Source organism: Rousettus aegyptiacus, unplaced genomic scaffold (genome assembly GCF_014176215.1).
Source record: "Rousettus aegyptiacus isolate mRouAeg1 unplaced genomic scaffold, mRouAeg1.p scaffold_m13_p_2, whole genome shotgun sequence".
NCBI lineage: Eukaryota > Metazoa > Chordata > Mammalia > Chiroptera > Pteropodidae > Rousettus > Rousettus aegyptiacus.
The window spans coordinates 169,945,787-169,968,600 of record NW_023416295.1 but is presented as its reverse complement, the minus strand read 5'-3'; the positions used below and the strand labels follow the sequence as shown (position 1 = coordinate 169,968,600).

The following is a 22,814-nucleotide window of genomic DNA, read 5'->3' as shown; positions in this document are numbered from 1 at the left end:
GCCTACAGCTGACAGATCTGCCCTGTCCTTCCTGCCCGCTGGAGGAAGGGGTGGAGCCGGCTGGGGAGCTGGCTGGATCCCCCATCCTTTTATTCTCCTGCCCTAGGTCCTCCGGGGCTTGGTGTCCCACTAAACCCAGCCCGTCCCTCCAGGAGCGCCCAGTTCCAAAAGAGAGAAGAGCACTGGGAATCAAGACACCCGCCTCCGTTACATAAGACCTTGGACGAGTCTCCAGTCTCTACCCTCAGCCTCCCTCCTAGCTCTCCTCACCTCTCCAGGCCTCCCATCGCCCCTCCCCACCCACCCTCCCCATGAGGCTACCTTCATTCATTCATTCATTCATTCATTCACTGGCCAGTGTGCCACGCACTCAGCTCACCAAGGATTCACGAACGCAACATCCTGAGGGAAGACAGACAACAAATTTCACAATAAAATACATAATATATAGTATATACAATAATACTACGCAATCTGTATTATATTATATAACATAAATATATGTAAATATATAAATATAATATATAAGTAGATATGTAATAATAACAAATACTCTCACAGTAAATATGTAATCTAAACTTGCAACGAGTGCTATAAGGGAAAAGACCAGCGTACCATGGAGAAAATAACGGATCCTGGAGGGGGGCGGCGTGTCTCTGAGATGGAGCTTTAGGCTGAGGCCAGAAGAGGAGCAGGCGCAGAGACGGTGGAGGAGGGGTCAGCAAAGAGAGGTCACCTGCGGAGGCTGGAGGCTCAGAGGCAAGAAGCCCCTCCTGAGTTTAAGGAAGTAGAAGATGAGACACTCTGGCCGGAGGAGTCCGGGGAGGAGAGTGGGGCCGGGTCGGGCTGGGCCCAGCTGAAGACTGGGATTTACATCCTAAGAGAGAGAAGGAAGCATGGATTCGATCTGTCCGTGACTGGGAGTTTCCTTTACCTGTGCGCACACGTGTCTGCCGCTTCTGTGAGCCTTAGAACAAACGAGTGAAAGGCTGAGTGTGGGGAGAGAATGTGAGTCCTGCCCCCAAAGAGCTAACAGGAATGCTGTGGCCCAGGCCAGGGGGCAGGCTCTCTGAGGAGCGGAGGTGGGGGTTGTGGGGGGGGGGGCTAGTGGTGTTCCACCAGCACTTACTGAGCACCTGCTGTGTGCGTGCAGGTCCAGCCCTGAGCAGCTGCCTCGGGGAGACAAGACCAGATGTGGGCCTTTTCCGATAACCCCTAAAATCTTGAGAGTGAAAGAACCCCTGGAGATCTAGAGGCCACTGCCTCACTGTACAGATGAATGAGCGAGTGACCCAAGAGAGGGCGGCTGACTTCCCCAAGGTCACACAGCAAGACGCAGGACCTCATCGGGGTCAAGAGCAGCTCTCCCCACCGCACAGGCCGACGACGGCAAGACTCCCCCTCAAGGCCGCAGCCCCCAGACGGGAGACATTCGAACTGACTGCACGCCTTGCCACCTGGTGGGGCGGCGGGACGAACAGCGGGTCCCGTGCCTGGCAGCCTCGCGGGATGTGGCACCGTCTGCCCGCACCAAAGCACCCCGACATGTGAGCAGCACACCCCAGGGCTGTGTGCAGGGCCCTTGCTCTCATCACAGTCCGTGCATCTCTTCCCCCCAGGAAGGGAGGAGACTCCCCAGGTGTTATTATTTCCCAAACACTATTATACCCAGTACGTTAGCCGCCCCGCCCGGGAAACGCTGGCCTTCGCCGCCGCCGAGGTGACCGAGAGGCCGAGCACTGTGTCTGCCTTTCGTCTCAGGCGCTCTGCTAGGCTATTTCTCGTTTTTTTAATTTTTTTATGTTTCGTTTTTGTGACATTCCCACAAGGCGGTACTATTATCCTCATTTTTAAAAACAAGAAAATTGAGGTGCAGGAAGATTACGCGCTGGTCCAATCCCATCCCTGGCACAGGGCAAGGATGAGGTTCGCACCCCGTCGCTCTGGCTGCAGATCCGAGGCTTGTGAGCGCTCGTCCCCTTTTTTTAATTACAAAGCGACATCATTCGAAGGACAAGGTATTGCGGGGAGGCCGCCTGGAGCTCCACAAACACTGGGATCCCACTGGATCGCTGCATTTCCACTTTAGGGGGACGGAGGACTCGCTCGCTGTGCCACCCTCAGTGGGCGTCCACCCACGCCCAGCCCAGCCCCCCGCCCCTTCGGTTACTACAGCCCTGGTCCCCGGTTATGCCCTGATGGCAGCGAAATGGCAGGGAATCGGGAGTGGGAAGGCCTGGGTTTCGCCAGTCGCCTTGTAAGCCGGGCAGCCTGGTGAGCCCCTCCCCCCAGGCTGCCCAGCTGTCTGCCAGCCACGGAAGGACAAAGGCCTCCCGTTAGTCACACGCAGCCCGCCCTGCTCCCCACAGGGGCAGTCCCCTCCGGCGGCAGCACCAAGGGTCCCATCCCATAAAGGCCACTCTCGGCCGTCCCTGACCTTTCCTTTCCTCCTCCTGCCCACCATTCTCTTCATCCCCACGCACGTCTGCGCCACATCGCCTACTAAGTGTGTGGGAATGTGTGAATGAATGAATGACTCGTCAACGGGCCCCTCCGAAGACAAACCGAACACTCGCCCCTCTTCCCTACCCCCACAGACAGCAGAGCCTCGCCTACAGAAAACCCGGTGCGAAACGTTAAGGCAGAGAGGTCGCGTTCCATGACTAAAGAGTCACGTGACCACAGTCAGTCAGTCAGCCGCTTCCCCTTCTGCTTTTGTTCAGCGGGATGACTACCCTGCCCTGGCTCTGCCAGCCCTCGGGGCAACTGGGAGCCAGTGGGAGAACATCCCATGAGGGCGCTTCAGCAGGATAAGAAGCAACGACTACTATCGAACCCAAGGTCGACCTACAGCCACCTCTGCAGGCAGATCCCCGAGATAAGGCTGCCATTTACATAGCCCCATTATGCACCAGGCACTGTCCTAAGTGTTTACATACATTATCTGGCTTAATCCTCACCACTGCCTGGAAGGAAACTGAGACTCAGAGACCTTAAGTCGTTTTCCCAGGACACAGGGCTAATAGGTAGGGGCGCCGGGAGTCAGAGTCAAACCCAGAGCTGTCTAACTCGAAAGCGCCACACCTAGCAGCAGGCCATTCATTCGTTTGCATCACTGCGCATCTTCTACGTGCCAGGCATCATGGAGGAAGGCGACATGGACCCAGTTCACGGGTACGAACCCCAGCAGTCCCAATGTCCTGCTGGAAAGGCGGGGGAGGCAGGAGGCAGGGGAGACTCCAGGCCTCAGCCAATCGGCAAAGTGTCCCACGGACAGGGCTGGGCCTGTTGAGGCTTGGGCCACACTTGGGAGCGGGGAGAGTGGATGTGGCCACAGCTCAAGTCAAGGGTGGGAGCTGGTGGGGTGTGGGACTTGTGGAGCCCTGCGTTGGGATTGCAGGGGGGCGAGGGATTGAGGGCAGTGCCCTAAGGGACACCCAGGCCCTCCCTGGGTCAGAGCTTCGCAGAGCATGGCACCTTCTCGACTCTTGGGAGGCAGAAAGGGAGAGAGAAAAGGACCAGCGTGGAGGAGAAGTCAGAATCGGGGAAAAGAATTTTAAACAAAGACTCATTTCTTAACTGCAGCACTTACAGTTGTTAACGACTTAACAGGCCCTGTATCTCCAAAAAAGAGGACGTGGAGAGCAGAGTCTCCCACACTTATTTCCCCACAAAATCGTCTTTCAGGAGATGCAGTCAATGTCTGAGGAACAGCTGAGGGGCCACCTTGGAGACACTAGCTCAGGCGTCGGCCTCTTGCTGTGAAATATAATTCGTGGACTATCAAATCCGGAACCACCTCCAGAGATAACCTGGCCTGCCCCTCACTTTACAGATGACAAACCGAAGCCTAAAGAGGGAGGAAGGTGGCCGAGGTGACACAGGGCCTCCACAGCCCCGCTGGCACTTGACCCCGGCCCTTGGGGCTTCGGTCACCCGTGTGGTCAAAAAGGACCTCGGCCGAGCCTGGGTTCTGAGTCTTCACATAGGTGTCTCCCATCGGGCTCTGAGCTCCCCAAGGCCAGGCTCTGGCCTCCGTCGCCTTCCCGCGCGGGCTCCTGGCCCAGTGCTCTGCACAGAGGATACATTCACGAAAGTGCACCACAGCGTGAGACGTTCGTTCGGGGAGACAGCAGGAAAGGCTTTCTGGCAACTGGGTTTGGGCGACAGGAACGAGCAGTCTCCTTCTCTCAGGGCTTCTAAGAAGAGGGCAGAGGTCAGCTGCCCCAAGGCACCACTGGGCACCGCTCCCACTTCCCTGTTCCCGGAGAGGGCGGGGCTCGGGGGAGTGGGGAAGGAAGGCTGAGGCCCCAGGAGCTGCCTTCCTGGCCCAGGTCCGAGTCTGGGCCCCTACGCTTGGACCAGAAACAGGGACTGGCGAGAGCCCCTGTTGGGACAGGCCCGGGAATGCTGTCCTCCTCCCCAAGAGCTCAGGTCCTCCACCTCTGAAAGCCACTCCTGCCCGCAACGGCCTCCCTGATCTTTTTCCCCTTAGAACTATGACAGCGACTCAACTCAGGGGAGAGACTCCCAGAGGCCTTGTCTGGCCTTGGAGAAGCTGAGACCAAGAGGAAGACGTGGCCTAGCTCTCGGGGGCTCTCGGGAGGACGTGGAGACTGGCCAGGGTGCTGGGCTGAGTGTGAGGAGGTGAGGCGGGCACAGAATGTCTGTCTCACCTCCGCGGGGAAGTAATACAGGCGAAGAATTCCAACCAAGGCTACGACCAGGGTGCATTCCTGAAGGGAGGGCCTCTGAGCTGGGCCGGAAGCAGTGGAGGGTGGCAGAGCAAGTGGAAAAGCCTGGGGGTGGGGAGGGGAAGTGGGGGACCGGCCGTGCGACCGTGCCTGGCCAGGGTCTAATGGCCGTGGAGCCCGGTGGTCTGAGGCTGGGGCTTGGAAGGTAAACTGCAGGTGGAAGTCTCGCCCTCCCGCGTCAGCCGGCTGAACCCTGGCCCATCGCTCTTTGTGCCTCAGTTCCCCTCCCAGAAGGAGAATGATCACAGCTCCTGCTCAGCGGGCTGCTGAGAGGACCGAATGAGTCCAGTGACAGGGGCGCTCAGGGCCGGGCCGGCCCAAGGGGCGGCTCTAGAAGTTAGGAGCAGAGGCGAGGGAAGCTCACCCATGAGAGACTGAAGTTGGGTGTCGGCAGGCAGGTCGCAAACCCCCAAAGGCAAGGCCGTAGTGGCTGCTCGGTAAATACTCGTGCACTTGAACTGGAGCGAGTTCTTTTCCCCACCTCCCAGTACATAAATTACTTTTACCAATTACCATGTATTGAGTACTTACTACCTACCAAACACTGAGCTAAGTACAAATGTGTGTGTGTGTTCTTATTAATTCTTCCATCACTGGAAAATGCAGTGATATATGCAATTATCAACATTTCACACATGCAAACACCAGGTCCTGAGAGGTTACCAGCATAATTTGCCCATGGCCATGTGGATTACTAGTGGCCGGATTGCCTTGCCTTACTCCAAGTCCAGTGCTCTTTCTCCTGTACCCCAAACTGAGAACACAGCCTATCCAGAGGTGGGGGTGACCTAGGAAACATTCGAGGGAGCCCCCACACGCTCCCCACACACTCACCCAGCTAAGTTTCTGTCCTGGTCACTACTGTATCCTTGACCCCTGACCCATGCCCCTCAGCCCTTCCTCTCCCCAAAGCACAGCCCCTCCCCTGCCATACCCCAGTGTAACTGCGCTTCTGGCCCCCAGCCCTCTCTCCCTCCCTTGAAATATTGGGTCCTGAAGGGGTCATCAGAGCCCCAGGCCTCCAGAGAGCTGAGCGAGGGTGAGCAAGGCCTTAAGGGAGCTTCAAAAAGTAAACATCTGGACCCCATGCCCAGAAATTCAGAATTAGCCAGTCTGAGGTGGCATATGGGCTTCAGTATTTTTTTTTTTTTTAAACTCCTTTCAATTCTAAAGCGTGGCCAAGAGCTAGAACCAGTGCTCTAGGTAGCTGCCCAGGATCTGGTCAGAAATGCAGAATCTCAGGCCCCACCCCGGACTCAAAGGATGGGAGCCAGGTGGTTGTGCACCTTCACACTGAGCGCACTATTCTAGGCCAACCCTCTCTGCACGAACCGGTGGCAGGGGTGCGAGGGCCCCCGCAGGAGATGCTAGTGTGTGTCTAAGGTGCTGGGAGAGGACACAGGCCGGAGGGGACACAGGAGACAGCCGGGACCACGCAGCGCCATCCACAGCACACCTCAGGGCGGCGGAGTGCTCTCCCAGTGTGGCCCATCCGGTCCTCAGCCCTGTGCTCCGAGGGAGTGGGGAAAACAGTCTCATGCCCACCTGGGGAAACTGAGACTGGAGCAAAGGCTGGACTTGACCAGCACCGCCCCTCACCCCTGCACGGCCCCTGGCTCTGGAAAACGCACATTTCCCCACCTCATCTCAGTGTGTCCTGGGAGGGAGGGAGGGCAGGAGGATGATCATTGCCCCAGGTGACAGATGAGCGACTGGGGCTCAGGGCAGAGAACCGAGGGTGGAGCCTTACACGAAGCAGGACCAGTGCCCTGGGAAGAGGGCGCAGGGAGCTAAGGGGTTAAGGGTCACTGCTGACCAAAGCAGCTCTGCCAGGCGGGGTCATCAATGGGCTTTACGTTTGATTGACAGAATTTCATTCTTTCTCCTCCTTTCAGGGGCCAGCTGAGGAGTAAATCTGGGACCAGTGTCAACCAGCACCCAGGGTGGATCCCAGGGAAGCCCTGGCGCTCCCAAAAGTCCTCTCCGCCCAGGGTCGGGAGCCTGAATCTCCACCAGCACACTCACACTTTGGGGCCCTCTCTACTGGGGAGAGAGGAAGGTCACCACGCCTCACTGGGGATGGGCAGATTGGATTGGGATGTGGTGAGGGACGGGCCCTGACCAGCATCTCTGGGGAAGGGTCAGGAATGAGGGGGAAAGGGACCCCTCCACCCCCCTCCCAAGCAGGGAAGGGAGCGAAAGGTGGTGTTGTCCTGCCAAGGGTAGAGGCCCCCCGTGTCTTCAATGAGGACCCCGCCCCCCTCTCCAAACGCCCTGTTCTCCAGGAATGAATATGGGGCTTCGCCCTCCCCTGCTGGAGAAAGCTGGACCCCCAGAGCCTGGGATGGGATGGAGGGGATCGCAGTTGCCAGCGGGGCGGGTGGAGGAAAGTGTTCACAGCAGGGTGCCCCCGCCCCCACAGCCCTGGGCATCTGACAGCCCTTCCCCCCAACCCCTGAAGGCCCACCTGCCTCATCTAGCACCTCTCAGCAGAAAGCCCAAGCATGGCACTGAGGAAACCGGAGGAGAGAGGGACAGAAAGAAACAGAGGGAGGAGGAGAGGCCCCCCTCTGTCCACCGTCGCTTCCCTGCAGACCCAGAGCGCCCACTGCCATCCCCACCCCCATCCTGGCACAGCTGGGCCGAGAAAGATGAGGGAGGGGGCGGGGGAGTCAGAGAGAGGAGCCGTGGGACCCCACACCCGGCTTCCAACCCTGGGCCCTCGCCCTCCACGGCCACCCCTCCCTGCCCCACGGGGTCTCAGGATGGAGTCTCAGACACCATGCGGGTCCGAGAGGCCCTTTACTCAAAGAGGAGGAACCAAGGGTGGAAGGGCGAATGGGGACCCACCGGGATCGAGAGATGCCAGGCAGGCGGGCAGCGGGCGGGCAGCAGCGGGTGTCGGAGACGGCTGCAGGCAGCCGGACACGACCGGCTGGATGCGCGTCCCTCCGTCCCTCTGTCCATCCAGGGCGGCTCCTCTCCGGGCGGTTCTGAGGCCAGGCGGGCGCTGTTAAAAAGCTTTTTATGTGTGTGTGTGTTAATCACATGATTGCCGTTCACCTGTATTTCGAACAAAGACAGCTCACTGTTTCAAGGCCCCGAACAAGAGTCTGGGCACAGGGAAGAGAAGGGAGGCGGGGGGAGGAGGGTTGGCAGCGCCGGGGGTGGCGTCGAGGAAAACTGGGGGGAGATTGTCCAAGGCCGGCAAGCAGGAGAAAGAGAAAACCCTTATCAAACTCCTAATTCACTGGGCTCCGAGGCCCCAGACACACTGGCCCGATTGTCTGGCTGGTTGTGTGTGCGAGCATGCGTGTGTGTGTGTGTGTGTCCGCTCCCCCCACCCCCAACATGCCTTCGCCTCGTGTGACTACCTCATTGTGTCCCACTACCCACCCCCCTCCACCCCCTTGGCCCTTCCCGAGCACGAGGCCTTGCCTAGACCCCCTTTCCAGCCCCACTCCAGACGGGACTCCCTTGGGGTGGGCCGGGGGCTGTGCCCAGCTGCTGAGGAGCTGAGAACCATACCTGGTGGCCAGTGTGGCCCAGGCTCCTTCTGGCCCTCCATGCAAGCCCCACCTCTGCCTCGACACCCACCCACTGAGAAGACAGGCTGTGACCTCCGGAAGAGAGAGCTAGGAAAGAGGAGAGAAAAAGGAGCCTTGGGTGATGGGCAGCACAGAAAAACTGAGGGGTTCACCCAGCTGGGGAGAGAGCTGAGGGAGAAGTGGGCAAAGAATAGGTAGAGGGAGGCGGGACAATTCCCTCCTCTTCCTTGGGGTGGGGACTGGAGGACTTCATGATAACCAGGACCGGGACCCCCCTCAAGAGAGCGTGAACCCAATGTGCAGGGTGTTGGGGCCCAGAAGCCTTTCACGCCTGCTAGGAGAGGACCCTCGGCCCCACGCCCAGCCTCCTGGGAACTTCCGGGGAGCTAGCGCACCCTTATGGGTCCCAGTCTCCGAAGAGAAGGAACCAGGGGTCTAGCCGGGGCATCTGCACGGGGCAGGGGTTCCCAGCTGTCCCCTGGCACACCGGGTGTAGACCTGGATCTCCGGAAGCGAGGCAGAGGGGACAGCCCGTGTGGGGGCCGGGACACAGGGAGAGCTGGGAAGCAGGGCCTGGCCACAGGCACTCAGGAAGGCACCTTCACTGGAGCCAACACAAGCCAGAGGCCCTCACGGGTCAACAGAACCTTGACCTCCCTTCTTCTCATACTTCCCCAAACTTTTGCCAACTGCCTATGGCGCCAAGGGAGGCAGAGATTGGGGGGTTCCAGTTGGGCCCAAAATTCCTCCAAGCAACAGGTCCCGACCCCATCCACCTGCATCCCTTGGCTTTCCTGGCCTGCCTGCCCCAACTCCTACACCTCCCCAACTAAGCTCAGACCCCAGGATGGGCCTGGGATAGCAGCTCGGAGAGCTGGGGTGGGGGCGCCTAGCGGAGGAGCCCTGAGTGTTGGGGAGAAGGAAAGCGCTGGAGGCTCCACCTTCTGCCCTTCCCTCCCTCCCCTCCCCCTCCCCCTCTCCCCCTCCTTCCTTCCCCAGCCCTCAGCAGCAGCTCGGTGCTCAGTCAGTCTCAGGCTGTCCGGCCAGGGTGGTTGGTGGTGAGGATTCAGGCTCCGTCCTGACCAGGCCGTGGCCTGAGGCTCAGGGCCCCCAGCCCCTCCCTCCCAGCCCACCAGCGTCACCCCCCAGCCCCGAGCTGGACCGCACACCTTGGGACACGGTTTTCAACTTCCTAAGGACGAGCCCCAGGCTGGAGGAGAGGTCCGAGGAGGTGAGTGAGTGCGCAGCCCGCTCCTCCCTTCCTGGGCCCAGGCCTGGGACCCTGCTGTGGGGCGTGGGGTGGAGAGAGGTTGACACCGCACCTGCCCCCCACCCAGCTCCTCTAGACTCCGTCGGGGGCAGGCGGAAGGGAAGAAGGAAAGGTGAGAGAAAAGGTGGGAAATTCCAGGAGCCAGGATTAGAGCAGAATAAAGAGTCCGTTTTTCTTCCTTTCCATCAACAAACCTCCACCCAAAAGGAGGTTTAAAAAAAAAACCCAAACCCACCCACACCAAGAGACGGTTGGGACCAGGAGGCGGGAGCTAGGAGGCCAAGCCGGGTCTGGCATGTGCGCAGGCCCCGGGGGCTGCAGCGAGTTGGGGGGGCGCGGGGCGGGCGCCACCTCGGGGCTGCGCCCGCGTCGCGTCCGGGGCCAACGTCGGGGCTGCGCGCACGGCTGCTCCATCGCGCCCTTCTGCCCGTCCAGGTGAGCGTGGGACTCTTCGCGAGGACCCCGGCGGCGGGCCCCGGGGAGGCGGCCGAGGCGGCGGCAGCCGGGGGCGAAATGGCAGAGGAGCAAGACCTCTCCGAGGTGGAGCTGAGCCCCGTGGGCTCGGAGGAGCCCCGCTGCCTGTCCCCCGGGAGCGCGCCCTCTCTGGGGCCCGATGGCGGCGGCGGCGGGGGATCGGGCCTGCGAGCCAGCCCAGGGCCCGGCGAGCTGAGCAAGGTCAAGAAGGAGCAGCAGGACGGCGAGGCGGACGATGACAAGTTCCCCGTGTGCATCCGCGAGGCCGTCAGCCAGGTGCTGAGCGGCTACGACTGGACGCTGGTGCCCATGCCGGTGCGCGTCAACGGCGCCAGCAAGAGCAAACCGCACGTCAAGCGGCCCATGAACGCCTTCATGGTGTGGGCGCAGGCGGCGCGCAGGAAGCTGGCGGACCAGTACCCGCACCTGCACAACGCCGAGCTCAGCAAGACGCTGGGCAAACTCTGGAGGTGAGCGCCCGCCCGCCCGCCTCCGGGACCCCCCGCGGGCCCTCCGGCTGGGCGTGGGTTCAGGCCAGACAGGGATTCCTCGGGCCCCTCTCGGGGGACAGCACCTCCTGATGGGGCTGGAAGACCAGGTGCGGGTATCAGGCCGCCCTGCCCCCACAAGTACCCCCTTGGGGTGGTGCTGGCTCAGAACTCCCGCGGCCTAGGCTGGCTCCCCACTCGGGGTAGCGGGCAGGAAGGCGCCCCCTCGTGGTTGGAATTCTGTCGGTGGCAGGCTGTAGGGCCGGGGCTGCCTCCTGGGGGAGTGAAGGCGGGGAGCGAAGGATGGTGGAAGGCTCACGCCGCAGGCCTTCCCTAACCTCTTTCCCACAGGCACGCACACTCCAGGGTGCCGCTGCCACCAGTTCTAGCGGTGGGAGATGCGGGGGAACCGCCTGGGGAAGAACTGAAGGCCTAGCAGGAGAGGCAGGGAAACTGAGGCAGCCAGTTGGAGTAGGGAAAGTTCAAGGAAAGCAAGGAATTCAGACAGGAGTCTTCGAAAGAGTGAGGGCTAGAAAAATGCTGAGGGACAAGTCTGCAGGGTCCTGTCCTATCCCAGTTGCTCACGCTGTGTCTTCTTGACGCCACTCTCCTTAAGGTGGGGGGCTTCTTCCTCCCCAGGGAAGGAGACACACAGAACAAAAGCTTCCCCTTCCCACCTTGTCCCCAAGCTCCCAGGCCTGCCTCCCTCTCCCTCTCTCTTCCAGTTGGGCGCCATCTTCCCTTCCAGGGCCCCACCCAGCATTGAGTAAGCTCCTACCTCTCCAGCCCTGAAGCTGGAGCTGAGAGCCCTGGCCGGGAGGAGACCTTGGCCCCCTTCCTACTCACGGTCCCTCAGAATCCCAGGCCCCCTGGGACCAGCCCAAACCTCTGGGGAATAACATCTGCCCAAGGGGGAAGTCTGCCAACCCTCACCTCAAGTCTGGGTCTCAACCCTGACCCCTTGGGGACATGCTGAGCAGAGCAACCCCTACTCCAGAGTCCTGCGCAGCCCACAAAGAGAACAGGGGCTCCAAGAGATGGAAGCCTGCAGAGGTCACTTAATTCCCCATTAGACTGCCCAAAAGATATAACCGAAAGGCTAAGGGACCACAAAGGCCATATAACAGCTGGTGGCAGGGCCAGGGCCAGAAACCAGGTCTTCTGAATCTTTGACCAGTGGTCTTTCCCAGCCCCACCCTTGATGACAACAGTGGGTCACCCCTTTACTCTAAGCCACGGTCAGGAGGTTGTGAGGGTCAGGGCAGAGAAGAGGAAAGCAGTAAGCCACCTTGGGGTTTCCGAAAGTTTGGGCTTTGTCAGAGGAGCCCACCACCCCCCTGCTGCAGCCCTCTCGCTGGCCCCCAGGACGGTGGGGATTGGGTCTAGAAGGCCAAAGGCATAGGGTGGTGGAAGGAGCTGGAGGGCCCCCAAGAGACCAAGAGGGATTCACATCCAGCCCCCTGGCCCTGTCCTTGGCCATGTGTTTGCTGAATGCCTGGCACCCCCTCGCCCCCTCTCAGCCCTCAGCGCTCTGCTCATCCTGGGCGGGCCCCAGGCTCAGCAGCCGGCCTGCTGCACAGACCCAGAGGGTCCAGCTCTGCCCAAGAGCAGAAGTAGAAGTTAGCTCCTCTGCCCAAGGTCCATCCACACCCGCACCCAGGCCAGTGCCCTCGGTGCCATGAGACAAGGGAGAGACAGACCTCCAGGATGGGACAGACAGGCAGACAGGCCCTGGGGACCATGAGCAAACCACAGCTCACGCCCAGGGAGAGCATCGGAGGAGGGATAGAGCCCCACTTCTCCCACCACCTTGTCACTAAAGACTTAAGATTGGACCCTCCACTGTCCCTGTCCACCTGGCCCAGACCCTGGGCTTGGGTTCCCTCAAAAGGACTGGTTCCTGGCCACTGCTCAAAATGTGCGCGCAGGGGCCCAGGGTGCCCCCCATGGACCAGTGTGGAGTGGGGAAGTCAGGAAAGCAGGCGCTGCTTGCTCAGGACCCGATCCCAGGTACAGGAGGGTGGCGAGACTGTGGCAAGGGCCCAACTACACCAGCATGCGGGTGGGCTGCCTGAATCCTGGGGGGCTCTTGGGGGACGTCTGGATCTGGACTGGGCTGGCCAGTCTCCCCGTGGGCTCCTCCGGAGGTCCCCATCAGGCTCATGATTCCTGGGCCATCGGGAAGGTTGATGATTAGGCCGACAGATCTGGAAAACAGGGGCCCTTAACCTGAAGAGAGACAGATGGACGCAATGTGTGAGGTGCTGGAAATGGGGTGGGGTCAGACACACCGGCGTCCAGGTCGTGGTTCCTAAGTGGCTGCATGAGCTGTGACGGTCACGCTAACCTTTGGTTCCCGCCTGGGAAAGGACTGTTAGGTGCGGATCACGTGGCCCTGGCTGTGTGTTGTTTGACCTGCCTGGAGAATAATTAGAGCCAAGAGATTAAAAGTAGCAGGCTGGAGCCCCTCCTGGCCCGCGGCCCGCAGGCCCCTTCCCTGCCTGGAGGAGCAGATGGAGTAGTAGCCAGCGCCCTGCCTTGGGAGCCCCCGCCACCAAGGTTGGGGTTTCTGGTTTGGGTGGGGAACCAGCCTGCCCTCTCCCCACCCCTATTCCAAACCTCCGAGACCTGGAGGACGGACGGGAAGTGGGAGGCAGACGAGGATGAGGTTTGCAGTTCGAGCTGTGGGCGACATCCGGGAGGTGAGGGCCGGCGCTGGAGTCGAGGTTAGATTTAAGATTGGGTCGATGGGATGGGGCAGGACAGGTTTGGGGTTAGGAGAGAGCCCGGGGTTGAGGTCGGAGGTGGGGTTAGCCTCTGCAGCCAGAGAAGGACTGGGCTGGCTCCCCCTTTCCCTCCTGCCCAAGGCTAGGTTTCCACTGAGGTTAGGGTACTACGGGGAACTATCATGGAGGCACAGTGGGATGCAATATCGGAATCTCTCTCTTCTGGCCCGTGCCCCCCCTCCGTGCCCCCTGCCACTTTCTCGCTGATCCACAGTCAGTTGCCAGCTGGGCAGAAGGCACAGAGAACATTTGTGGGGGGAGAGGGAGCTCGGTGTCCCTAGCCATCCCAGGAGCCTCTGTGCTGGCTGAGTAGCAGTTCTACCCCCCACCCACACACACCTTCAGGGCCTGCCCCACCCACTCCCCTGGGCCCAGCCTCCCGGAGACCTGGCCGGGGGACATGGCTGGTGGGAGGAAGTGTGCATCCCACTCTCTGACCCCTGAGGCCCTGCTCTGGGGTCCCCATCCCATCACTCATCACTGGGGACCCTTGGAGAACGCTGGGCTAGGGCTGGGCTCCGCGGCCTGGGGGAGGAGCCGCGGGGGAGGCTAAGCTGCAGAGGAATGCTGCTGCCGGCTAGGAGGTGCCTGGTATGACCACCCCCTCCCATCCTGGGCGGGGAGGGCTCTGCCTTCTGCTGACTGGGGGAAGAGGGCACCCGCTGGGGGTGCAGGGAGCTGGAGAGAGTGGCACTTAGAGCAGAGGGACAGAGCTGCTCCTGCGGAGCCCCTTATGTCTAGGTCTGTGTTATTTCCCCTTAGCATCCTCGCAAGGTACCCCATCCTACCCTCTTCACGCGGGGGGCAGCTAAGCCCTGAACACTCCCTTCCCCAGCCCTGGCCTGAGACTGGAGTCGGGTGGGCAGGGACAGTGCCTTCAGGGCTGCCTTCCATTGGCTGCTCTCAGAGTAGGGTGAGGATCCGTCTGCCACTGTCCTGGGTCTGAGAAGAGCTTCCTCTACCCTCTGTCACCCCTAGATAGGATATGATCTCTCCCCAAGAGGCAGTAAAGGGCACTCACATCCTGCCCTGTGGCCCCAGAACACTGGAATTCACAGAATCAGGATTCTAGAGTTGAGACGGGCCCACCCCAGGTCCTCCGGTCCAACCCCCCCCCCCACCCCCCGCCAGGCGGCATGAGAACAGCATCGATTTCTCAAGCGCCCGCCCCCCACACCGGGCCTGGTGCAAACGCTTCGCTTCCATTATCTTGGCCAGTCCCACACCCCGTGAAGTAGGTATTGTCATCCTCACTTTATAGGTGAAGGAACTGAGGCTCAGAGAAGTGATTTGCCCACGGTCACACCGCTAGCAGGAGGCAGAGACTGGGCTTTTGCCCCTCACCATGCCGTTTCTCTGTTTGTGCACCTCAAACCCCAGGGGGCTCACCGCCCCCCATGAGGCGGCCAGCCCCACTTGCAGATGGCTCTGCTGATGAGGGTGTTCCCTCCCCTGGGACACATCTGCCCCTCCTAAGTGCCAGTGCTACTTCTAACTCCATCCTCAGGACCGACCAGGAGCAGCAGGCTGACCCCTCCCTCATGCCTCAGCCCGAGAGATCTGAGGGTGAGACCACAGCCCTCGGAGCCTGGGGCATCTCCAGTCTCACATCTTCCAGTTTGTAGGTCAAAGGGCAAGCTCCCATGCGGAGCCCTGCCCGCCGGGCTCCCCATCCCTGGGAAGACCCTCACACTGGCCCCTCTGCTGTCTCTCCCTCAACCGCCCCACCCCAGGCTGCTGAATGAGAGTGACAAGCGCCCCTTCATTGAGGAGGCGGAGCGGCTCCGGATGCAGCACAAGAAGGACCACCCGGACTACAAGTACCAGCCTCGGAGGCGGAAGAACGGGAAGGCGGCCCAGGGGGAGTCTGAGTGCCCCGGTGGGGAGGCCGAGCAGAGCGGGGCTGCCGCCATCCAGGCCCACTACAAGAGCGCCCACCTGGACCACCGGCACCCAGGAGAGGGCTCCCCGATGTCGGATGGGAACCCTGAGCACCCCTCAGGTGAACGCTGGGTGGGGAGCTGGGGTGGGGTGGGGTGTGATGGCGAGCTGTTGGTGGGGGGACCTGGGCAGTGGGGAGAAGCGAAGCCTGGATGGCCTGAGGCCCTGACACTCCGCAGTAGCCCTGGGCCTGGGGAAAGGCTTGCCAGGCTGTGCGGTCGCCCCACCTGGGATGCAGGGGCCCAGAGGGTGCTCAGTGGGGACTCAGGTGCCAGAGGAGGCAGCTGGGCAAGATGACTCTGGCTAATGGAAGAAGGCTGTGCTGCTGAGTGAAGAGGCCAGTTAAGGAGGCCGTGGGGTGAGCTACAACCGGGAGAGGCAGGACAAGGTGATTCTGAGAAAGGGGAGATCGGACGGAGAAGAGATCATTGCCGTTTGCCCTCCTCCCAGTCTGATGAAGACACAGTGTGTGCCGTTGAGCACATGCCATGCAAGGGCCAAACATTGTTTCACTCTCATAATATTAGCAGCTAACGTTAACTGAGCATCTACTGTGTGCCAGGCACTGTGCTAACTGCCTCATGTGTATTAACTCACTCAATCATCCTAGACTGGGATGAGGCAGCCACTCTGCCTGGGCTCAGGCCTCAGCTGTGAGGCTTGTAACTCTCATAGGAAGGATGAGAAAAGTGAGAGTAACTTGCTACGCAGCTGAGGTCTGAGCCCAGGCGCGTTGGCTCCGGGGCCTCTGCGGGCACCACGGCTTGTGCTCGTGATGGATAGAGCACCATGCACGGCTCAGGCCCACGGGAAATCCGCCAGAGCAGAGCTCGGCCTGCAGAAGACGTGGCCGAGACCTCCTCTGCGCCAGGCCCGGGAGCAGACACTCGGGCCTGAGGGAGGGAGCAAGGATGAATGCACGTGAATGAAGCACAGAAAAGAGCAAGGGCACACGGAGCCACGCAAGACCCAGAGGGAACATGACCCGAGGGATGAGTCACCGACTATCCTTCCAGTCAGGTCTCTGAAAATATCCAGCCACCCACCAGACTCTGGTGAAGGAAGGCTTCTGGAAGGAGGCCGTATCTGAGCTGCTCGGTCCTGTCTCCGTTTTACTGATAAGGAAACTGGTTAAGAGAAGACAGGGATCTATCTGCCCAGGGTCACACAGTGAGTGACAGAGCCAGGACCGAAACCTAAAGCCCAGAGTGCACGGCCAGTGCAGGACTCAGCATCGCCCTGGTCTGATGGCGGAGGCACAAGCCTCCCTCTCTGCTAGGACCCCCAGTCCAGCCACACCTCCCCCACGCAGGTGTGCACCACCCTCTGAGATCCAGGGACACACACGCGCGCACACGCGCACACACACACACACACCCCCCAGAAGACCCTGGACCATGTACAGAACCACCACCTCAGAATATAACTGTGGGCATGGGCTTTTTCTCTGCCTTCAAGGCCCGGCTCAGCCCCTCTCCTCAGTGGGACCTTGGCCAAGTCCCCAGGGCAGGGCGAGCAGCTCGCTCCGCGGTCTCCTGTGCTCTCCGCCTGCCCCATAGCCGCAGCACTTCCGAAGCTGTACTCCGGCCGCGTGTGGGTCTCAGATCTCCCCAGGCCTGGGAACTTGTGCGGACAGTGACCCGTTTTACTTATGTCTGTATTCCCCGCTCCTGGCACGGTGCCCCCTGAGTGTTTGCTGAATGAATATGTGAGCGAGGAAATGAACAAAGGAGTGGGGCGGTGGGGAGGTCAGTTATCTCAGCGCCTTTCTGAACAAGCGGGGGACGGCGGCCAGAGGAACAATGCACAGTGCAGCGTGGTGGGCGCTGAGGGCATGGCCAGTGGGGCCGGCTCGGGGGGAAGGGTTCCTGGAGCGAGCGGCCTTGGGAGGAGGGAAGGGCTTGTCGGGGCCACAGCTCTATTTGGGGGGGGGGGGCAGGGCAGGGCAGGAGGAGGCATAGACAAGCCAACAAAAGTGAAACAAAGAGTTGGAGAGTCAACGAGAAGGGTGGGTGGGTGAGGTCAGCAAGGAGAGCAGCCTGCAGAGGCCGAGCGTGCGCTGCGGGGAGCAGGCGAGCTGGGTGCCTGGCCAGACCCCACTGGGCTCAGCAGCCAAGGAGCAATGGGAGTGGGGGGGGGGGGCGGCTTCAGCTGATGTCTGGGAAAATGTTCCAATGGCAAAGGCTTTTCAAAAGGAAGCCGGAGTGGGGTGACAGGGGGTTCCGTTCTAGGTGGGAGGCAGGACCCATCCCTAAGATTGGGGAATTTCATGAACACTTGAAGACCAACCCAAGACCGTGATATAAATAAATGCCACCTCAGGCTGCCCGAACGTGTAAAACGCACAAGGTCACGCCGGGGTCAGCCCTCAGCCTCCTGGGGGCCTCTTGTGCAAAGGTGAGCCACCGCAATCCAGAAGCCTCTGACCTCGTGTCCTCCTTCTCTCTGTCTCCCCTCCGCCCAGGCCAGAGCCATGGCCCACCCACCCCTCCGACCACCCCAAAGACAGAGCTGCAGTCGGGCAAAGCAGACCCCAAGCGGGACGGGCGCTCCATGGCGGAGGGCGGGAAGCCTCACATCGACTTCGGCAATGTGGACATCGGCGAGATCAGCCACGAGGTAATATCCAACATGGAGACCTTTGATGTGGCTGAGTTGGACCAGTACCTGCCGCCCAATGGGCACCCAGGCCACGTGGGCAGCTACTCGGCAGCTGGCTATGGGCTGGGCAGCGCCCTGGCTGTGGCCAGTGGACACTCCGCCTGGATCTCCAAGCCACCAGGCGTGGCTCTGCCCACAGTCTCGCCACCTGGCGTGGATGCCAAAGCCCAGGTGAAGACGGAGACCGCGGGGCCCCAGGGGCCCCCGCACTACAGCGACCAGCCGTCCACCTCACAGATCGCCTACACCTCCCTCAGCCTGCCCCACTACGGCTCCGCCTTCCCCTCCATCTCCCGCCCCCAGTTCGACTACTCTGACCATCAGCCCTCAGGACCCTATTACGGCCATTCGGGCCAGGCCTCCGGCCTCTACTCGGCCTTCTCCTACATGGGGCCCTCACAGCGGCCCCTCTACACGGCCATCTCTGACCCCAGCCCCTCAGGGCCCCAGTCCCACAGCCCCACACACTGGGAGCAGCCAGTATACACGACGCTGTCCCGGCCTTAAAGGGGGCGCTGTCGCCACACCCCTGCCCAGCCCCTCTGGGCAGCGCACCCCTTCCCCCAGCCCTTGCACCCTGTTCCTTGCCCATCTCAGGCCCGGTGGTGGCTGGGGAGGAGGCTGCAGAGGCTGCAGAGGCTGACGGCTGAGGGAAGGCTTTCTGTCTGGCCCATTGCCTTCGATGACCCCACCCCGTCCTATCCAGGCTCCAGCCCAGGCAAAGCCCTGCACGATTGCTGGGCAGAGGAGAAGGAGGTTGATGGTTGCCCCTGGACTGAACGCTGAGGGGCTGCGCCTTCCCCCCAGGATGACCCTCGATCCCGGGACCAGAGAAGGACCCGCTCGCCCTCCCCTGGGAAAGAGGAAGCACCCGGGGTCGGGTGGGACTCGGAGGCCTCGCCACTCCTGTGCTGGTTTCCTCTCTCGTGGAGAATGAGGGGTCTGGCGTAACCCACGCCCCCTGTGCCACGTGCCTAAGATCAAGGCCAACCAGGGACCTGAGTCAGTGCCTAGCGCAGGCTACATCTGCCCCTCGGGGGCCGAGGACAGCTTTGAACAGCCTCAGAGGGGGTGTGGGGCGTGAGGGATCAGAGGGTGGTCTCCTCATCCTCCCAGTCCCCCCTCCCCTCCTGAACACAGGAAGGAATTGGCACAGAGGCCCCCAGATCCAGTTCTGCGCCAGTAACCTCATTCTTTGTCTCATCGAGAAAGAGGGCCCCCGGTCCTACTCCATCCACCACAACCTCCCAGACCTTGAGGCACATCCCCAGAGGTGAGGAGGGGATTCAGAGACAATTCACAGAGCCTTCCTCCCGGCTCCCCAACTCCCTCTTCCCTCACCAGGCTCTGTGGCCCCTGCTCTGTCAGCCCCAACTCCTTGGGCTTCCCAGAGAGCTACAGCTTCTCGGGCCCAAACCCTCTGCTCCAGGGGGAGACGCAGGGCCCAGCACCCAGGTTGCTGGCGGCAGACTGAAGACACTAAACTCCTGACGTGTACATTCCGCCCTGGCCTTTCGCCCTTTGCCTCCCAGTGGTATCTGAATAAAGTACGTAGCGCTCTCCGCCCCTATTTTCCTGTTCTGCAGCCCCCACAATCCACATGTAACTCATTATTGCCCCCTCTTATTTATCTCAGTAGCTCCCTCTCCCCTCTCTCCTCTCCTAGGTTCTCCAGCCCCTATTAACTCTGCATTAAGCATTCCACATAATAAAATTAAAGGTTCCAGTTACCTGCTTGGTGGGCCTGACCTGGCCTGTCTCTTGGTCTCTTATCCCCGTACCTGTGCTCCCTCAAACACTCTGGAAGTAGCTAGGGGTGGAATGCAAAGGATCGATAGCCCAAAGTTCCCCTCTCTCCCCCAAGAAGGTGGGGGCAAGACAGTGGTTTGGGACAATTGGCAGGGCAGCAAGGTGGGTCTGTGCTCAGGAGCTGAGGCCTCAGATAGGGGGCCTGCCCCCAACCCCGCTGTGCCCACCCTGAAGGTGGGCCGCTGGTTGGCTCAAGCTGGAACTCAGGCAGGGCACCTTCCAGCAGAGGGGAGGGGGCTCACAAAGAATTCAAAGGGCAGGTATTTGAAAGAGGCGGGTCGGGCCTGACTTCTTGCTGTCTATAGCCAGCAGGCCTGATCCTTTAGGGTGTGTGGCTGGGCCTTCTCTCTGCACCCCTCCGCTTGCCACCTCCCCCAACACACACACACACACGCACACACACCTGGTCCACTCCAGGACCTACCCCATCTTCACAGCAGCCTCCGGTGTCTAAGTGTAAACCCAGGATGGCAGACGTGTAATCTAATCATTCGGGGCTTACTCCAACCTGTGCTCAGGGGCCAGGAGCCACTCCACCTCTGGGACAGGGGAACCCTCCTCACCACTGTGCTCCACTGAGGGATGGCTCCAACAGATGGAAGTCTTCCTTATACCCAGCTGATTATAATATAGTAATGGCTACCATGTAGTGAGTGCTCCCTGGCCAAGAGCTTTATGTCGTCCAGGTCTACGAGGGAGTGGGCCCTATCATCATCTCCATTTTCCAGACGGGGAAACTGAAGCTTTGAGAGGTTCATGCTAAAGAGTGCTGGTGCCGGAATGCGCAGGCAGCTCTGACTCCATCTTTGCACACATAAGCATCATCTCTTCCACCTGTCCATTGTCTACAGGCCCTACTTCTACTTTAAATCTGAAGTGATGCTTCTTTCACTGCTCCAGACCAGCGTGCCCAGCTCCCTTATCCACTGCTCACCTCCTAGTGAGGATCTGGGGTGGGACGGGGAGTCTAGCCCAGTCTTCCAGGGCGACCGAACTCCCATCTGGACCTGCGTCATGTAAGCTCCTCAGTAAACCTCACCCAAACTGCTGGCTCCCATGAAGCTTAGTAGTAGCTGCAAACCTCTGATCCTGTGGACGGTGTCTGCTGCCAAGTCAGATCACCCCAACTGTATATAAGCTGTTTCCTGGTGCTTTGTTTTGTTGTAGATAAATGCAGGATTTTATACTGATCTTTAACAGATTTCATCTTATTGGGTTTGACCACTTCCCACCTTTATTAAACCATTTGGAATCTTGAGTACAACTTATGAGCTCTCCTGAGTTTTATGTGTCTGCAAACAAATATCCTCATTCAAGTTCCTCCTAATAAAAGGGATGACATGAAGAGGAGCAGGCCCTGTGCACACCACCAAATCCCTCTCGATCATCCGTTATCTACAGTCTTAGGGAAAGACTGGCAATCAATTCTGAATCTATCTAATGATAACACCACAAAGTACACACTTCTCCATCACAGCCACACAGAGACTGCCCAATGCTTTGCTAAAATCAATATTCGCTGTATATGTGGCATTCCTCCGACCTACAAGGCCAGTCACCATTGAAAAAACAAAATTTGGTTCATTTGGCAATATTCTTACAAACCCTATGTTAGTTCCTAGACCTCTTCTTTATGTTTTCAAATATGCAATAACCTATTCTAGAATCATGTTAAGGATCAATCAGTACTAACCTTTTGTGCTCGTAATTTCTACAACCCACTTTTTTGCCTCTACTGAAAAACAGGACATTAGTCCACTTCAGGTCTGTTCACTGCTCCTGCTCTTGGTGGGGCTGTGGACATGGAGCTGTGGGCAGGGGAAGGGCTACATCCAGATGAAACCACCACCTCACCTCCAGGCCCTTGCATCTCATGCAATCCACTGGGAAGTCACTGGGGATATGGGAAGAAGGGAAATGGCCCCAGAGAGGACAAATGACCCTGGAGAAGTGGGAAGACCTAGTCTGTGCTCGTCCCTTAGACTCAAAGTTCCGGAGGTGCTGGGGCCTCAGGTAGTGGCTCCACGTGTAAGGGGAGAAGGGACCAGGTGTTTCTGGAGAGATTAAAGCGACTAGGCCCAGGTCTGGCCAGCGGAGTAGCTGGGGATCCTCTGAAGGAGGAGCAGAATGGGAAGGGGGAGGCGGGAGGAAACGCACCCCTTTCTCCATCTCCTCTACGCCCTATCCCCTAAGGGTTAACCCCCCACTCTCTCTCCCAGCCCCTTCTCTCCTCCCCCACCCAAACCCCATCTCCCTTTAATCACATCTGATACTGAGCGGCCCAGCAGGAACAAAGAGGCCATTTAGAGAAACGGGGCCGAGAAAGTGACCCCCGCACTCTGGGGCAGCCGCCTGGATGCTGGCACAAAGGCGGCATTTCAGAGCTGAAATTTCAGCACCCAACTTGATTAAAGGATTCCACAGGCTTGGAGGAGGGTGGAAGGGGGTGCGAAGTCCACTGCTCCCTGAATTAACCCTTCTCCGAGGCAGCAAATGCCCCCCTGCTCCTGGGGCTGCTCATCGCTCCCAACCTGTCCAGGGCGCACCACCCCGGGGGGCCACAGCTCTCAGAGGTCAGGCTAGCCTGGCCGGCCCTGCCTCTTCCTGGAAGGGAACCTGGCAGCGGAATGAAGGTCAAGGCTGGAATATGCAGGGAGCCAACCTTCCCTTCTCTCTGGTGCCAGTAATCTCTCTCTGCTCCCATCCAAGGGAGGGAGGAACCAAGGTGACTGGTTGTGCAAAGGTTGGGGAAGCAGGGTGAGAACAGGACCCATTAGGACCTAGGGCAGAGAGGATGAGCTCCAGGCCTGATTTAACATCACACCTGGAAGCCAGGACCCCCGCTTCCTGACCTACCGTCATGCCAGCACCCATCCCACTGGAGGCCTCAGGGGATCACAGGCCCCACCCAGAAGGGAAAGGACATCTCCCAGAGGCCAGGAATGATAGGGTATGGGTGTGGCAGACCAGAGAGGTGGACCGGAGGGCAGTGTGTAGGCATTGGCCTGAGGAGTCCGGGCAGCAGGGCAAGGTGGGCAGGTGCTCAGTCCGAGCTCCAGCTGCTGACTTGTCCGGCAGGCCTC

The 22,814-nt window shown here is 60.0% G+C and overlaps 1 protein-coding gene and 1 long non-coding RNA gene across 2 annotated transcripts; one reads left to right on the top strand and one right to left on the bottom strand.

Annotated features, from left to right (window-relative positions):
- Positions 1-305: 305 nt before the first annotated feature.
- Positions 306-7,879, bottom strand: LOC107519279. The gene is made up of 3 exons (XR_001599077.2): positions 7,605-7,879; positions 616-877; positions 306-402 (listed from the first exon to the last, which is right to left on the bottom strand). It is a non-coding gene; the product is annotated as an uncharacterized LOC107519279 (long non-coding RNA).
- A 1,447-nt stretch (positions 7,880-9,326) lies between these two features.
- On the top strand, positions 9,327-19,652 carry SOX10 (SRY-box transcription factor 10). The gene is made up of 4 exons (XM_016161780.2): positions 9,327-9,533; positions 10,008-10,516; positions 15,054-15,322; positions 17,726-19,652. The coding sequence occupies exons 2-4, from the start codon at positions 10,086-10,088 to the stop codon at positions 18,427-18,429; spliced, it is 1,404 nt and encodes a 467-aa protein (XP_016017266.2). The 5' UTR covers positions 9,327-9,533; positions 10,008-10,085; the 3' UTR covers positions 18,430-19,652.
- The last annotated feature ends 3,162 nt before the right edge of the window (positions 19,653-22,814 follow it).

Coding starts and splice junctions, on each gene's coding strand:
- SOX10 (XM_016161780.2), top strand. CDS start 10,086: ATGGCAGAGGAGCAAGACCTCTCCGAGGTGGAGCTGAGCCCCGTGGGC. Junction 10,517..15,053: donor ACGCTGGGCAAACTCTGGAG/GTGAGCGCCCGC, acceptor GCCCCACCCCAG/GCTGCTGAATGAGAGTGACA. Junction 15,323..17,725: donor GAACCCTGAGCACCCCTCAG/GTGAACGCTGGG, acceptor CCCTCCGCCCAG/GCCAGAGCCATGGCCCACCC.